Source organism: Salvelinus namaycush, chromosome 40 (genome assembly GCF_016432855.1).
Source record: "Salvelinus namaycush isolate Seneca chromosome 40, SaNama_1.0, whole genome shotgun sequence".
Lineage (NCBI taxonomy): Eukaryota > Metazoa > Chordata > Actinopteri > Salmoniformes > Salmonidae > Salvelinus > Salvelinus namaycush.
Genome location: NC_052346.1, coordinates 22,632,288 through 22,649,890, shown reverse-complemented (window position 1 = coordinate 22,649,890; position 17,603 = coordinate 22,632,288). Strand labels below are relative to the sequence as shown.

Sequence of the window (17,603 nt, the reverse complement as noted above, 5' to 3'; positions counted from 1 at the left end):
CTCACAGACTGCTGATAGGTGTGGCATGAACTCTGCAAGATAGTTTGCAAAACCGATGAGACGCTGTACTCCTTTTGCATCAGACGGATTTGGCATGTCGAGGATCGCTCGGACCTTGTCTGGGTCTGGCTTCAGGCCTTTTGCCGAGAGAATGTGGCCATGGAAGTGGACGTTTTTCACCTTGAACTGCAGCTTCTTCAGGCCAAGACGAAGCTTAACTGATTGGCAGCGCTCCATCAGTGCCAGGAGCTTCACATCGTGGTCGCGTTCTGCTTCTTCGTCTGTGTCACCACAGCCTACGATCAGGACATCATCGGCGATGGGTTCATAGCCCTTGAGTCCAGCCAGTATCTCGTGCTGCTTGCGTTGGTATACCTCAGGCGCCACTGAGACACCAAACGGGAGCTTGAGCCAGCGTTTCCGACCCCAGGGGGTCCAGAAGGTAGTCATGAAGCTGCTTTCTTCGTCCAGCTTGCATTGAAGGAATGCATCTCGGGCATCCACCAAGGTGAAAATCCTGGCCTTGGGAAGCTTGTAGAGGACATCCTCTAGTGTCAGCATGATGTAGTGGGATGGTTTCAGTGCTTGGTTCAGATGCTTTGGGTCGATGCAGACTCTCAGCTTCTCTGTTTTTTTCACTATGACCATATTGCTGATCCAGTCAGCTGGTTCAGTCACAGATGTCATGTGGCCATCGGCCTCATACTTGTCCAGCTGGGCCTTCACAGCCACTTTCATTGCAATGGGCACATTGCGAGGAGCACACTGGACTGGAGTGATGCTCTCATCCACTTCAAAGTGTACATCCCCAGGCACTGATTCAACGAGCATGTTAAATACATCGTCAAATCTGCTGAGTAGTTGTTCTTCGGACAGGGGTCCATGCTGGACATGATCCACAATGTGCAGGTCATTTGGTACAGTGAACTGCATCAGTCCCAGGCGTTCGCATGTAGAGCCTGAGAGGAGAGGATGTTGACTGGTTTTCACAATCTCAAACTCCAGCTTGTGTTCGCGTTCCCGAATAACACATTCGGTCTCAAAGGTGCCCATAGAGCTCATTAGTTCTCCTGAGTACAGCTTTAGTCTAGTATCGCTGGGCAATAGATGTGTGTCAGATGCCGGATTGATTTTGTCTTTGTAGCTCATTACGTTGCATGTAGCACCGGAATCCAGTTGACATTGTCATTGCTTGTTGTGTAATCGTAGTGTCACAAACCATTTCTTCCCTCTTGAGTGTATGGATTAATGCATGTAAATGTCACTTTCACTGTTCAGCTCTGAACATTGAGTGACATCATCAACACAGTGAATCTTGCCCTCACTCACCCTTCTTTTGATTTTGAGACACACTTTTGCAAAGTGATTATTAGTTACACAAGCTCTGAATGGTTTTCCGAAGGCAGGGCAGTGCTCTTTGCCACGTGTGTGTATTCCCACAGTATGTACATGCTACGGGGCTCTCTGTGTTCACCGTTCGTGGTGAATCACTCTGCCTCGATTGGTTTTGTCTGAATGTCTCCCTAGCAATAGCGTGAACAGTATCAACGTCGGAGTGTGGAGTTTCGATTTCCATTGCTCTCATTGTCATGTCAGTGACTTCAGCAGTGCGGCACATTTCGATGGCAGTTACTAATGTTAAGCCTCTCTCTCTCAGTAGACGCCGGCGCGTATCCTCATTTCCAATTCCCAGTACTATTTTGTCACGAATCAATTCATCTTTCAATCCCCCGTATTCACAAGTGGCGTATTTTTCTCTCAAACGGGTTACAAAGTTGTGTACTGACTCACCCTCTTCCTGTTTGCAACTTCCGAAAACGCTCGTAAATGACGTTTCTGGCGGGTTTGAAGTAATTCTCCAATGCATCCAATATAGCCTTTGCATCACACTGTTGTCGTGCTGTGAGGGTGAGATTGTGCTGGTAGATATGCCTGCATTCGCTGCCCATTAAACTCCTCAGAGTTGCCGCTTGTACCTCGTTGGGTTTCTCATGTAGATCGGTCGCCAGCGCATAGTCCTCGAATTCATCCCTGAAGTTGTCCCAATTAGTATTCCAGTCCCCTGTGAGAACCATGGGATTTGGTGGCGGAATGTTCGCTGCCATAGCGATGGAGTAGGAGGTTTCTTTGCCTTCAGTCATCGAGGTAGGCAGTGATGCTAGCCAGCTTACAAAGAGTTGATCAGTGTTATGACTAGGAGTAGGAAACGGCGTGTATTCGTATATGGAACGTATTTGCGCCTATACTGTACTTAGCTACAAAAATAACAAACGTGTGGTTGTCGAGCAACTTCTGATACCATGTTTCAGTATGATATGTTGGATAAAGGAATAAAGACAGACACCAATGTCAAGTTCAATAGCCTTGTTCATGCATTGTACAAATCCCTACACGCGGAGTCCGGGGAATGTCGTGGAATATTGTCTCAGAAATATAACACTCTTACAAGAACTTGTGAATTCAATATAGACTTTAATACAGAGTAGCAAAGCCGTGCTGGTCCGCGGAACCACCCAACTTCCCTAAGCACTGGCTCTGCTTTTATACACATATAGCATATGGGTACATCCCATATGTAAATGAAGTTACTCCCCTTAGTCCTTCTGCCACCATTATCTTTTAGAGTTATTTGCTTGTTCACGCCCAATAATGCCCATATCTGCTTCTGGTTAGGTTATAATGGTGGCGGGACCCTTTCATGTCCTACAAAAATAATACATTTGTTGCATGCTTATGTTTCACCTGTTGGTCATTTTGCTACCATCCTCCTTCCTGTGTCCTTCTGACATTAATATGTCCAGCTGTCATAAGTGTTATGTTTGTTCCTTATATAATGACAAACCGGGGCGTAGGTTTAACTACTTTTAATGAACATATACTTCAGCTAGAAAACTCCATGTTTAGCCATGCAAGGCATTCTTTAACAATCTGCCTCCCGCATAGCCTGCTGGGTAACGTGGTCTAAATGTTATTAACACATAACAACACATATTCTTTCCTTTAAAAGAAAACTACTTTTCTATGTAACTACACATGTCACATCACATTTGTTTACTCAACCTGCATAACATGCAATTTTCAATAACACACATTTCTTTCCCCAAAAAATGTTCCTTAAAAAAATACTATTTTTTTTCCAACTAAATATAGTCTGTCCAACAATAATCTATTGTGGCTCTATTTCTTTTCACATTAACAAAACATTCAGTCCAGGTGCCCCTTTTTAGATTTAAAAAAAAGCAATTCTCAATAAGCCTTTCAGGGGCTCTGACAGTGCTTTTTGGTCGTTCTGCTGAAGTGCTTCATGAAACAGTTGGACAGCGTTCATTGTCAGTCAGGGTGTTCTGACTGAATTGTCCATTTCTAAAGGCATTTGACGCTTCAGCAGTATCCTCCTGATGATCCTCAGTCCCTTGAGTGAATGGCTGCAGCCTTAGATCCACTCTGTTTCGTCTCAGTTGTGATCCATGCTCCGTTTGGATCTCATAGGATCGCGGTGCAACTTCTCTGTAGCATTTCTTTGCGTAGTGTCATGGGAATGACAATCTTGTTGCCTTTGAACACTATGTCATCCACAACGGTGAGCTCTGCTCTGCACATCCAGTAATCCTGTATTCTCCTTGGACAGTTGTTTTTCTGTGCGGGCCATCCTATCAGTGTTGTTTCTCTCAACTCTGTCATTGTTTGGTCAGCTGCGGTCTCTCTTTTGATCTGCTTCATTCTCTCAGAAGACACAGGAAGTGATGCCACGATCATGTCGACGTAGGCCTGAATCTCAGTGTTTTTCTGTGTGTCGAAGCTCTCCTTCTTGTTGACTGCCCGAGAAAGTGTCGGCGGCGAACATGAACTTTCCCAGGGTATAGATCATCTTCACATCATACTTTTGCAGTCTGATCAACATTCTCTGGATTCTCATTGGACAATCATTCAGTAGCTTATACATGATTGACACCAATGGTTTGTGGTTGGTTTCTACTTTGAAGTCTCGTCCGTAGACATATTGGTGTAACCTTTCGCAAGCGTATGTGCTTGCCAGTAGTTATTTCTCTATTTGTGCATACCTCGTCTCTGCACCTGTCAAGGCTCTGGACGCATAAGCGACGGTTTGTGCATATCTTGTCTCTGCGCCTGTCAAGGCTCTGGACGCATAAGCGACGGGTTGCCATGTGTCGTCATGCTGTTGCAGAAGAACTGCTCCCAGGCCAAACTGTGACGCGTCTGCAGAAATCCTTGTGCTTTTCTCTGGATCATAGAACCTGAGCACTGGCTCTTCTGTGATTGTCTTCTTTAGGTTTTTGAAGCAGTTTTCCTGTTCATAGGATCATTCCCATTAATTTTTCTGTTCCAGAAGACATCTGAGTGTCTTGTGGTTGAATTGATTAGCCCACTAACCACGTGTTAAATGTGTAGTGTAGCCTACACTGTGTAGGACTATGAATTGGGCAGCTATAGGCTATCTGTTAATAGGCTAATTCAAACGTGTGGATATAGGGCTAAATTTTAAATACTAATTGCCTCCGTGAATTGAAATTGTTGTTCCCCACCAGTGCCCTCAGAAGAGGAAACAACAATACAATGTAGTCTAACAACATCTCTCTCAAACAGCACAGATGTGAGATGTGTTTCATTGTAGAAGCACTGGTCCTCTTACATTTTAATTCCAGGTTGCATATTACAATATTTAAGGGCATATCAGATGGTCTGTTCTGTCCATAACAGTCACACCAAGTATAGGGTTGGTTGGTTAAAGATTGAAATGGGTAAATAATGTACCCAATAAACCCTATGAAATAGCTCCCCAATACCATCTGATGTATATATTTAACGAATTACATGAATGGAGACCACAGCCCTTCCGACAATACATTTAAATTGTGTTTTACTGTGATTTTTCTCCACCCTGCTGCATATATTCAATGTATTCCATTTCAAATGTGTCTCCCAGTGCAGCTTTACTTCCGGGCTATTATGACACATCTGTCAGTTTCTTCTTTGTTCCTAGGCCTCTAGTACAATGGAAACATATTGTTTTTAGGTCACTGCCATTGCATGAAAATACCATGCTATATATTTTTTTCATTGCACTACAATCATACATTTTTGTACAATTCTTCACATCAGAGTGCTGCTGCATCCCCTTTGCCTCTCTTGACCATGTCGGGCGGGCCGGGCACAACGCACAAAGCTCAAGGCACGCTCTCTACTTCCCTCTGGTAGCCTGATAACACATCACTCCTGATAGACACCAGCTAAAACTCTGGCATATGTGTAGCAGCCTATACACCTAATCATTAGCAATCTGACATGTGTTATTGCATGGAAACTGTAGGCTACTAACAACAGCAGCTACATAGTCTAGTTTACTATGGTCCTGTACCTCTGACCAGGGTAAACGAAGTGATAATGTTGTGTATTGTATATACAGTATTTCACTTCAAACAGTTTATTTCATTGAATTATACACAAGAGAAAAAGAGCAGTTGCCCAGCATAAATTCATGTACAAACATTTTTCATAACATTTTTGTCATTTAGCAGATGTTCTTATCCAGAGCAACAGGACAAATAAGGGTTAATTGCCTTGCTCAAGGGCACAATGACAGATTTTTCACCTAGTCGGCTCAGGATTCAAACCAGCAACCTTTCAGTTACTGGCCCAACACTCTTAACCGCTAGGCTACCTGCCATCAGATCAATTAACTTCAATACAGTTATTCAAATACATTCATCATCAATGACTAAAATAATGATTCTAGTATTAAAATACAATTTAATAAACACAATTAGATGATTCATAGCCTGTTTATCATTAAACAAAAGTTGTTTGGTAATATAAAATAATCCAGCCAAACTAATGCTGAAAACTGATCACACAACCTTTATCTGATATACAGTGTACAAAACATTAGGAAGACCTTCCTAATATTGAGTTGCACCCACCCTTTGTCCCCAGAACAGCCTCAATTCATTGGGGCGTAGACTGCCCAAGGTGTTGAGAGCGTTCCACAGGGATGCTGGCCCATGTTGACTCCAATGCTTCCCACAACTGTGGCAAGTTGGCTGAGAGTGGATCTCTACTCCGAATAGCTTGTTTCATCTCCTCCCACAGATGCACAATTGGATTGAGATCTGGTGACTCGGCAGGCCACTGCAGTAAGCTGAATTCACTGTCATGTTCTTGGAACCATTCCTGGACAAGCCGTGTGGCTTAATCCTGCTGAAGAAATCTATTTGCAGATGGATACACTGCTGCCATGAAGGGATGCACCTGATTGGCAATGATGTTTAGATATCCTGTGGCATTCAAACATTGCGCAACTTTTATCAAGGGGCCCAATGTGTTCCCTGAAAACACACCCCACCCCTTCACACCACCAGCCTGCAATGCTGACACACAGCATGGATGCATACAGTGGTGTAAAGTACTTAAGAATAAATTATATAAAGAACTACTTTAGTTGTATCTGTACTTTACTATTTTTATATAAATATTACATTTATTCATATTGTTGACAACTTTTACTTTTGTCACTAAATTCCAAAATAAAGTACTTTTTACTCCATACATTTTTCCTGACACTCAAAAGAACACGCTACATTTTTTATGATTAGCAGGACAGAAAATTGTCCAATTCACACACTTATCAAGATACCATCCCTGGTCATCCCTACAGCCTCTAATCTGGCAGACTCACTAAACACAAATGCTTCGTTTGTAAATTATGTCTGTGTTGGAGTGAGCCCCTGGCTATCCGTAATATATAAAAAACAAGACAATTGTGCAGTCTGGTTTGCTTAATTTTAAGGAATTTAAAATGATTCATACTTTTACTTTTGATATTTAAGTATATTTAAAACCAAATACTTTTAGACTTTTTCTCAAGTAGTATTTTACTGGGTGACTTTCACTTTTAATTGTGTCGTTTTCTATGAAGGTACTTTTTCCACCACTGGATGCAGTGGTTTCCTCCATACCCTAGTCCTCCCATCAGCGTGAAACAGCAGGAACAGGGATTCATCAGACCAGAAAACAGTTTTCCAATTTTCTAGTGTCCAGTGTTTTCATTTCTTAGCCCACTGCAACCGCAGTTTGTTGATTTTTGCTGAAGGCTAATGAGGATCCATAATAAATACACAAAAAACTACATCATTAAGGATCATAGCTTTCACCTGGTCAGTCTATCTCATGGAAAGAGCAGGTGTCCTTAATGTTTTGTACACTCAGTGTAGGTTGTGTCTACTAGCTCATTCCCACAGAAAACTGCAGAGGGAAGCAGTACCACCCAGTCAACCATCAGAATCCATTGTGAGACACTTCACAGGATATTCAACCCTTAGGGCAAATACAACGTCATCTCAATATCTCTACAGTAGAAGCTAACAAAACACCAAAACTGACCAGGTGCACACTGATCAGTAAAGTAAAGAGAGGCTAACATTCTATAACGCTCCCTTTCCTCTGCACAGTTCTCTCACAGTGAGAAACAATAGGATTACAATAGAGTGTTCTACACTTTATTCATTTGATCCAATTCAATTCCTTTATGTTTACCTTGGTGTCTTTTTAAGTGGCCCAGTAGAGAGAAACTCTTTCCACAGTCAGAGCAGGAGAAAAGATTCTCTCCTGTGTATATGTTCATGTTGTTTAAGTCGTTCAGTTGAGACTCTTCCCATAGTCAAAAGAGGAGTAAAGCTTAACTTTTGTGTGTGTTCTCTGATGAACTTTTAGCCCAGTTGATGTTGTGAAGCATTTTACACAATCAGAGCAGGAGTAAGTCTTCTCTCCTGTATGTATATGTTCATGTGTTTTTAAGCGGCCCAGTCGAGAGAAACTCTTTCCACAGTCAGAGCAGGAGTAAGGCTTCTCTCCCTTATGTATATGTTGGTGTCTTTTTAAGTGGCCCAGTAGAGAGAAACTCTTTCCACAGTCAGAGCAGGAGTAAGGCTTCTCTCCTGTGTGTATACGTTCATGTCGTTTTAAGTGGCCCAGTAGAGAGAAACTCTTTCCACAGTCAGAGCAGGAGTAAGGCTTCTCTCCTGTGTGTATCCGTGCATGTCGTTTTAAGTGGCCCAGTAGGGAGAAACTCACCGCACAGTCAGAACAGAAGTAAGGTTTCTCTCCTGTGTGTGTTCTCTGATGAACTTTTAGCCTAGTTGATGTTGTGAAGCATTTTACACAATCAGAGCAGGAGTAAGGCTTTTCTCCTGTGTGTGTTCTCTGATGAACTTTTAGCTCAGTTGATGTTGTGAAGCATTTTACACAGTCAGAGCAGGAGTAAGGCTTCTCGCCCGTATGTATACGTTCATGTGTTTTTAAGTGGTCCAGTACAGAGAACCTCTTTCCACATTTAGAGCAGGAGTAAGGCTTCTCTCCTGTGTGTATACGTTCATGTTGTTTTAAGGTGCCCAGTTGAGAGAAACTCTTTCCACAGTCAGAGCAGGAGTACGGCTTCTCTCCTTTGTGTGTACGGTGATGAACTTTTAGCTCAGTTGATGTTGTGAAGCATTTCACACAGTCAGAGCAGGAGTAAGGCTTTTCTCCTGTATGCACTCTCTGATGAACTGTTAGAGCCTTTAATGATGTGAAATTCTTCCCACCATCAGTATCGGAATACCGATTCTCTCCTGTGTGCATTTTTAGGTGTATTTTAAGTTTTGACAGAAATGGGAAAATCTCCTCACAATGTGGGCAGTGGTGAGACCTCTTAGCTCTGTGATCTTCCTGCTGTTGCTCTCTGGTTGTAGAGAATGTCTCAACATGGTCTCCTGTGTGAACAAAATCAGAAGAACCAGTCAGTTGGTGATATACATGTCAATCATATGTATTTTATGTAGCCCTTATTACATCAGAAGTTGTCATAAAGTGCTTAACAGAAACCCAGCCTCAATCCCCAAAGAGCAAGTAATGCAGATGTGGAAGCAAAGTGGACACGAAAAACTCCCCAGCAAGCAAGAACCTAGGAAGAAACGTAGAGAGAAACCAGGCTCAAATGGGTGGCCAGTCCTCTTCTGGCTGTACAGGGTGACATATGTATTCATATCAGTAGGCTGTACAATACAAAAGGGAATAAAACTGTTTTAAAAAGTCATGAAAATTATGAGCCATATCATCCTCCACTCACTATCACAAGGGTTAGTAACCAGGCTGTAATACATCGACCATGATTGGGAATCCCATAGGGTGGCGCACAATTGGCCCAGCGTCGTCTGGGTTTGGCCGGGGGTAGACCGTCAATGTAAATAATAATTTGTTCTTAACTGACTTGCCTAGTTAAATAAAAGGTTAAAAAATACTCATTTCATATAACTTTAAAACACTGGTAGTTTGTCAACTTCACTTCTTCAGTCGACTCTCTGATCACTGCAGACAGACCAGTTAATAAAATAAATGCTGACAATACTGGTGTCAAACCATACAAGTCTCAGTAGCATGAAATAACATCTACCTTCTCAATGAAATAGTTATACTGTAACTTTTTATGCACAGTGGGAAAATGGAATGAATAACACAAACTTAGTTAGATAGAACCTGCTCTTACCATGAGAAACAGATTTCCCAATCTTCTCCTCCTCTTCTTCATCTTTAATGTTGACATTCAGCTCCAGTGTTTGACTGCAGTCCTCCAGCTTCACTGATGCCATCTCTGGATCCTGCTGTGCAAACTGGGCCTCGCTGTCACAATCAGGACCCAGTGACTGTAGGTTTCTACTCAGTGTGGAAGGAGAGAGGCAGGCTGGGTTTGTCCTCACTGTTGATGTTACTGGCCTCAGACTTAATTCTAGTCGTCCTGTAGTAACAATGAGAAACAGACAAGTTATTGTCTTGACAGTTCTGGCACTTTCTTTATTCTCTATTAAAATATATTCTTTTTTTCTTGTTCAATTATCTAAATCAGTGCTTGACTTGAACTGAAATAGTTGCCGATACTCATTTTTGGGGGCGGTACTGTTTATATTTAGATGCAGGAGCTCCACAATACTGTTGAGGTAATATTCTATAAGAGGAACATGAGCTCAAGCAGTAGAAAATGTAGGTGTCTGTTCTCAGCTCTAGTGAGCTCCTGTCCATCTCATTTCAATAGATCAGGTAAGTAAGCATTGACAACAAAGCATTAATTCATTCAAATTAGACAAAGTACACGCTACACAACGTAACTAAACTTTACCTATAGTAGATTTCTTGGATTTACATAAATTAATAAATGACTCAGAAACCATTTAGTACAAGGTTGCAGTATGTTTCAGGCAGCACTATGTACTATTTTCCTGAATAACCTTTTCTTCACTGTATTATTTCAATCAAAAACCAATTGTATTTCTCGTTCACACCATAGTAACAATTTATAGACAAAGATAGAAACTGAATGTGTTTGAATATTACTACATAAAATTGTCTCTGACGCAGACAGAGTAGGCGCTGCAGTTTTCCCAGGTCGTGAATTTTAAATAAAATCAATAACATGCAATACGAACCTAGAAATCTCAAATAAATTGATTATGAATTTACCTTGAGAAAATGATGTACATCCGCTCAGACAAACCCAAAGTCTCTAGCTATGTAGCTTGTAAAATAGTTATCACGTTCTTCACTTGGTTTGACACAAAAATAACACATCAAACCTTTACCAAGTGTGATAATACCTTAACGGATTTGTTTGCTAGCATGGTATGACATTCTTTTGATATTAGTTAGTTCAAACCTGCTTTTACATACCTGTAGTAATACATATAAAAATACACAAATGTTAACTTCTTAACATCAGAGTTCTGGCGCTTCATTTATTGTGAAGAATGGTGCATGCCTGCCTGGAACTTCCTGGTCCCCCACTACCACAGTGCAGCCACAGGTAGAACAATGAGACAGATGTTTCACCGGATGTATAGATGTGAGGCATCCGCTTAGCGTTTCCACTCACTACCAAATATGGTAGTGAGAGGAAGCCCACTGGCCGGCAGTGGGAGAAGATGGAACGAGATGGATTTTGGCCGACATTCTGCAAATGTTCTAATCTATGAAACATCTGATCTTAATACAGTTTTGGGAACAAAAGATTTTAAAGACTTTACCCTTTGCAAAAGTATATATTTTTTTTAATTGCCTAACAGAAAAATTGCAGATGTGTGCTAGAACACACCAATAGGATCTCGGTAGCTCGTGCTTGGCACTGCCCAGTATGACTCATCTGTTCCCCATCAGAAACGACTAGTTGTGGTCTATCTTGGTGCAGTTATAAAAAAATATTTGGTGCAATCGTCCGTGCATTTAGGGATTCTTGGGATGGCCCTACCCCATTATATGAGAAGGGTGGTGCTTAATTTGTTGCCGGATCCTCCAGCACCTCTCAGTTTTGTTTCCGGGACCCATTTGCCAGGATCAGGTAGCCTACCTCGTGGCATGAAAAATCAAGTTTGCAATGTAAAAATCCTAATGAAAGCAATCAGAGTAAATACATTTGGATTGCTCCTGTAATTGTCATGACCCCTAAAAAACATAATGTGAAAACGCTGGAAAACACAGGTTGTAAATGGATCCTGCTGAAAAGAAAATACTAATCTGTCCTTGAACAGCATGCATCCAAAATATACTGTGAAATATACTTTCAGAATATTTCTAATACAAAAAGCCCTTTTCAAATAGGCCTTTGAGCAAACAGCATTGTTTTACAATGTAAAGCAAGAGAGATAAGCTTTTGGCCAGAGAGTGAGCTGCACATCATTGGATGAGTCAGTGAAACTGGATAGCTTTTTTAGGACTATAACTTCCCCCTCATATTGTACAATGTGTTTGTCCTCACACCTGGCCTAGGCTATTGATAAATTAGAGACAAGGTCGTTTATATTGATCTCGAATTCTCCGTTTGTCAGTGTCAAAGTAGCCTGTCATTTGTGAGGTATTAAAAAAGATTTGAAAGTCTCCAGTCATCTAAAAAGATGTAGAATTGCATGAAATCAGTTTATAAAAGGCCAAATTTTTCCAGGACTCCAGGCTACAAAAAATGTACTTTTCCCCCCAGACTCTAGGCTACAAAAAATTTACTCCATGTGTGTAACTTCTGTAAGCGGCTCTACACCACTGCTCCCGAGTGGCGCAGCAGTCTAAGACAATGCATGGTTCGAATCCAGGATGTATCACATCCGGCCGTGATTGGGAGTACCCTAGGGCGGGGCACAATTGGCCCATCATCGTCCGGGTTTGGCTGTCATTGTAAATAAGAATTTGTTCTTAAGTGTTAACTTCTTATGGCTGCAGGGGCAGTATTGAGTAGCTTGGATGAAAGGTGCCCAAAGTAACGGCCTGCTCCTCAGTCCCAGTTACTAATATATGCATATTATTAGTAGTATTGGATAGAAAAAACTCTGAAGTTTCTAAAACTGTTTGAATTATGTCTGTGAGTATAATAGAACTCATATGGCAGGCAAAAACACGAGAAAAAATCCAAACAGGAAGTGGAAATTCTGAGGCTGGTCGAGTTTCAACCAAGATCCCATTGAAATCACAGCGAGATATGAATGAGTATTCACTTCCTACGGCTTCCACTAGATGTCAACAGTCTGTTGAACTTTGTCTGATGACTCTACTGTGAGGGAGGCCGAAGGAGACAGGAATGAGTCACCACTGCCATGAGGTGAACATTCTTTGACCACGCCCGCTCACATGAGAGGCAGCTCCGTTCCATCGCTCATCTGAAGTCAATGTAATTCTCCGGTTGGAACGTTATTCAAGATTTATTTTAACAACATTCTAAAGATTGATTCAATACATCGTTTACATGTTTCGTTTCGTGACATGTTTCTACTGACTGTTACGGAACTTTTGGACATTTCGTCACGTTTTAGTGAACACGCTTTGTGACTTTGGAATTGTTTACCAAATGCGCTAACCAAAGTAGCTAATTGGACATAAATAACGGACATTATCGAACAAATCAAGCATTTATTGTGGACCTGGGATTCCTGGGAGTGTATTCTGATGAAGATCATCAAAGGTAAGGGAATATTTATCATGTAATTTCTGGTTTCTGTTGACTCCAACATGGCGGCTAATTTGACTATTGTTCTGAGCTCCATCTCAGATTATTGCATGGTTTGCTTTTTCAGTAAAGTTTTTTAAAAATCTGACACAGCGGTTGCATTAAGGAGAAGTATATCTCTAATTCCATATGTATAACTTGTATTATCATCTACATTTATGATGAGTATTTCTGTAGAAACGATGTGGCTATGCACTATCACTGGATGTTTTTGGAACTAGTGAATGTAACGCGCCAATGTAAACTCACATTTTTTTATATAAATATGAACTTTATCAAACAAAACATACATGTATTGTGTAACATGAAGTCCTGAGTGTCATCTGATGATCATCAAAGGTTCGTGATTAATTTTATCTCTATTTGTGCTTTTTGTGACTGCTATCTTTCGCTGGAAAAATGGCTGTGCTTATTGTGGTTTGGTGTGACCTAACATAATCGTTTGTAGTGCTTTCGCTTTAAAGCATATTTGAAATCGGACATTTTGGTGGGATTAACAACAAGATTACCTTTAAAATGGTATAAGACACATGTATGTCTGAGGAATGTTAATTATGAGATTTCTGTTTTGAATTTGGTGCCCTGCACTTTCACTGGCTGTTGTCATATCATCCCGTTACCGGGATTGCAGCCATAAGAAGTTTTAAACCTAATCCCATTATCACTCCTTTCAATGCCGCCCTGTTCTGGAGAGCAAGTCGAGTCAAAATTCTTGTCCCCAATCGCAAAATCCGGAGCGCCCGCTCCCTCTGGATACTAAGAGAAACAATAAATCATTATGAGTCCACTCTGAGTCACCTTCACCAACTCAACTTCCCTCTACACTCAGCTCCTTCTCGGGGGTCATCATTCCACTGGCCATCACAGTTAATTCATCCTCTTGTCACATTCACTTTCCTCCTGTAGGTCTTCTAAAGGCTCTGTGTGATCCTCCAGTCCATATTCACTCAAAAGATATTCCACTTCTCTCCTTATTTTCTGGTCCACCATCTTCTCCATCAGATCTTCCAGAAGGCTTCCGCAATCCCCCATTCCTCTTTTTTTCTTGTCTGCCATATTTTTTTTTATGTAATTGTTTTATATAACTAGGCAAGTCAGTTAAGAACCAATTCGTATTCATAATGACGAGCTACCAGGGATCAGAGGGTTAACTGCCTTGTTCAGGGGCAGAACATCAGATTTTTACCTTGTCATCTCAGGGATTTGATCCAGCAACCTTTTGGTTACTGGCCCAACACTCTAACCACTAGGCTACCTGTGGCCCACGTGTCTCCACACCCCTCTAGTGTCGGGTAGCTGCATACCAATAGAGTATAAATCGTAATACCCATAAATCCTAGCAGTCAAACAAGGAAATGGTTCCAATAATTTTTTCACCCTTCATTTTTCTCAGAGGATTTTAGAAACACTTAAGATAAGGGCTGTGTTTCGTGTAGGCTTACCCTGGTTGACGTTTTGATAAGCATGTAAATCTCTCTAGGACAAGGTGACTTTACACTTTTTTGGATAACTCAGTAGAAGTAAACAAGGAATTATTTGCTCTTAAAGTTCAGTATGAAGAACGTTCCACCTCAAAGGCTGCAAACAGCTTAACTAGGCTGAAACAGTCCTTCTCTGATCAAGGTGAAAAACATGGTAAATTACTGACCTGGTGCATTAAGAAGTTCAATTCAGACCGAGCCATTAATGCAATTCATAATTAACAAGGTCAATTATCAATGGATCCTGCAGAAATCGGATGCTATTTTCAATATGAAGGGAGGTAAAGCGGCAGGTCCAGATGGGCTCCCATGAGATATTTAGAAGATATTTAAGGACGCTTAAAACTCCAAAATGGCGTAGCAGTAGGACGTGTGTGTTTGTCTTTGTCTTATCTCGTGTAAATAGCCGGTCTTTATCGTATATATATATATATCTCACTTTCTATCTACGAACTAAATATACTTTCCTGCAACCCGCCTCACCCAATGTGGTATGGATCTGCTATTTTTATTCCTTATAACTGGAACTTCCATCAAGAGCTAGCCAGCTAACTAGCTACTCGTCTTTGTTAGCCACGGCTAGCGGTCTGCACCTTTTTCCTCGGTCACCAGCCAGCCTTAGCTCAGACCATACCTGCCAGTCTGCACAGCGCGATATCAACCCAGAGCATATCGGACTGCTTCTCTCTACCACATCACCGGATTCCTGCCGCTTTGGATCATTACACAGGATCAACGCAGCTAGCTAGCTGCAAACGAGCGGCTACTGTTAGCTAACAGTCCCGAAGCAAGCACCAGCTAGCCTTGAGCTAACCTCGAGCTAGGCCCATATACCAGATAATTCTAGGGCTACAATACCTCCTTTGCCAATTGGCCTGGTCCCTTTATTGTCGGCACGGAGCCCCGCTGATCCATCACGACTGGACTGCCGACGTGATCGCCCGATGAGGTCTCAACAGGCTATTCTGTTACGATGCCGTCGAAGAACCATCTACTAGTCCCGGGCCCGCTAGCTTTTCTGAACACTGTGTCCCCTGCTTGCCTAGCGTAGTAGTGACTACTGAACGGCACCCTGACTCACCGATTGCTGCTCTTTTGACCCTATGATCACTCGGCTACACAGCTGATGCCCCCTGGACTGCTTCAATAACACGGTACCTAATTTTGTTGACCTGTCGGCCCCAGTCTCGAACTCAGGTCCTGTATGTACCTAACTGACCTGCTCTGCTCATTCATCACCATTGTTGTTGTTGTCTTAGCTCTTCTGATCAACACCTGTGATGGCTTTATGCCTCTAATGTCAATATGCCTTGTCTACTGCGGTCTTGGCTAGTTCTTTTTGTTTTATTTCACTGTAGAGCCCTCAGTCCCGCTCAACAAGCTCTTTTGTCCCACCCCACACACATGCGGAGACCTCAACTGGCTTAACTGGTGCCGCCAGAGACAAAATCCACTGTACTCACATCTTACCATACCATTGTCTGTAAATTATGCCCGGATTTACAACAAGTGTATCTTTAAAATGGTGTAAAATACTTGTATGTTTGAGGAATTTTAATTCTGGGATTTCTGTTGTTTTGAATTTGGCGCCTTGCAGTTTCACTGGCTGTTGTTGACGAGGTGAGACGCTAGCGTCGCACATACCCTAGTGAGGTTAACACCCCGGCTGTCCTACAATCTAAGCTAGATGCCCTCAATCGCACACAAATTATCAAGGAACATACCAGGTACAACCCTAAATCCGTAAACACAGGCACCCTCATAGATATCATCTTGACCAACCTGCCCTCTAAAATACACCTTTGCTGTCTTCAACCAGGATCTCAGCGATCACTGCCTGCGTCCGTAATGGGTCAAACGACCACCCCTCATCACTGTCAAACACTCCCTAGAAAAAGAAGGGGGTGTGTTTCCCTAAAACACTTCAGCGAGCAGGCCTTTCTAATCGACCTGGCCCGGGTATCCTGGAAGGATATCGACCTCATTCCGTCAGTAGAAGACGCCTGGTTATTCTTTAAAAGTGCTTTCCTCACCATCTTAAATAAGCATGCCCCATTCAAAAACAAACAACAACAAAAAAAACTGATATTGCCCATGGTTCACTCCAGACTTGACTGCCCTTGACCAGCACAAAAACATCCTGTGACGTACTGCATTAGCATCGAATAGCCCCCGTGATATGCAACTTTTCAGGGAAGTTAGGAACCAAAAGACACAGGCAGTTAGGAAAGCAAAGGTTTGCTTTTTCAAACAGAAATTTGCATTCTGTAGCACAAACTCCAAAATGTTCTGGAACACTAAAGTCCATGGAGAATAAGAGCACCTCCTCCCAGCTGCCCACTGCACTGAGGCTAGGAAACACTGTCACCACCGATAAATCCACGATAATCGAGAATTTCAATAAGTATTTCTCTACGGCTGGCCATGCTTTCCACCTGGCTACCCCTACACCGGTCAACAGCTCTGCAACCCCAACAGCAACTTGCCCAAGCCTCCCCCATTTCTCCTTCACCCAAATCCAGTAAGCTGATGTTCTAAAAGAGCTGCAAAATCTGTACCCCTACAAATCAGCTGGGCTAGACAATCTGGACACTCTAAAATTATCCGCCACAATTGTTGCAATCCCTATTACTAGCCTGTTCAACCTCTCTTTCATATCGTCTGAGATCCATAAAGATGGAAAGCTGCCGCGGTCATCCCCCTCTTCAAAGGGGGAGACACTCTAGACCCAAACTGTTACAGACCTATATCTATCCTACCCTCGCTTTCTAAAGTCTTGGAAAGCCAAGTTTACAAAAAAAAAAATCACAGACCATTTCGAATCCCACCGTACCTTCTCCGCTATGCAATCTGGTTTCCGAGCTGGTCACAGGTGCACCTCAGCCACGCCCAAGGTCCTAAACAATATCATAACCACCATCGATAAAAAAACAGAACTGTGCAGCCGTAGTTATTGACTTGGCTAAGGCTTTCGACTCTGTCAATCACCACATTCTTATCGGCAGACTCAACAGCCTTGGTTTCTCAAATGACTGCCTCGCCTGGTTCACTAACTACTTCTCAGAGTTCAGTGTGTCAAATCGGAGGGCTTG

The 17,603-nt window shown here is 42.2% G+C and overlaps 1 protein-coding gene across 1 annotated transcript; it reads right to left on the bottom strand.

Moving 5' to 3' along the window:
* Positions 1-6,951: 6,951 nt before the first annotated feature.
* On the bottom strand, positions 6,952-8,451 carry LOC120033657 (oocyte zinc finger protein XlCOF22-like; the record flags this gene model as incomplete). Its single annotated transcript, XM_038980091.1, has 1 exon — positions 6,952-8,451. A coding segment is annotated over one exon (798 nt), but the record flags the coding sequence as incomplete, so codon positions are not given.
* Between the last annotated feature and the right edge of the window lie 9,152 nt (positions 8,452-17,603).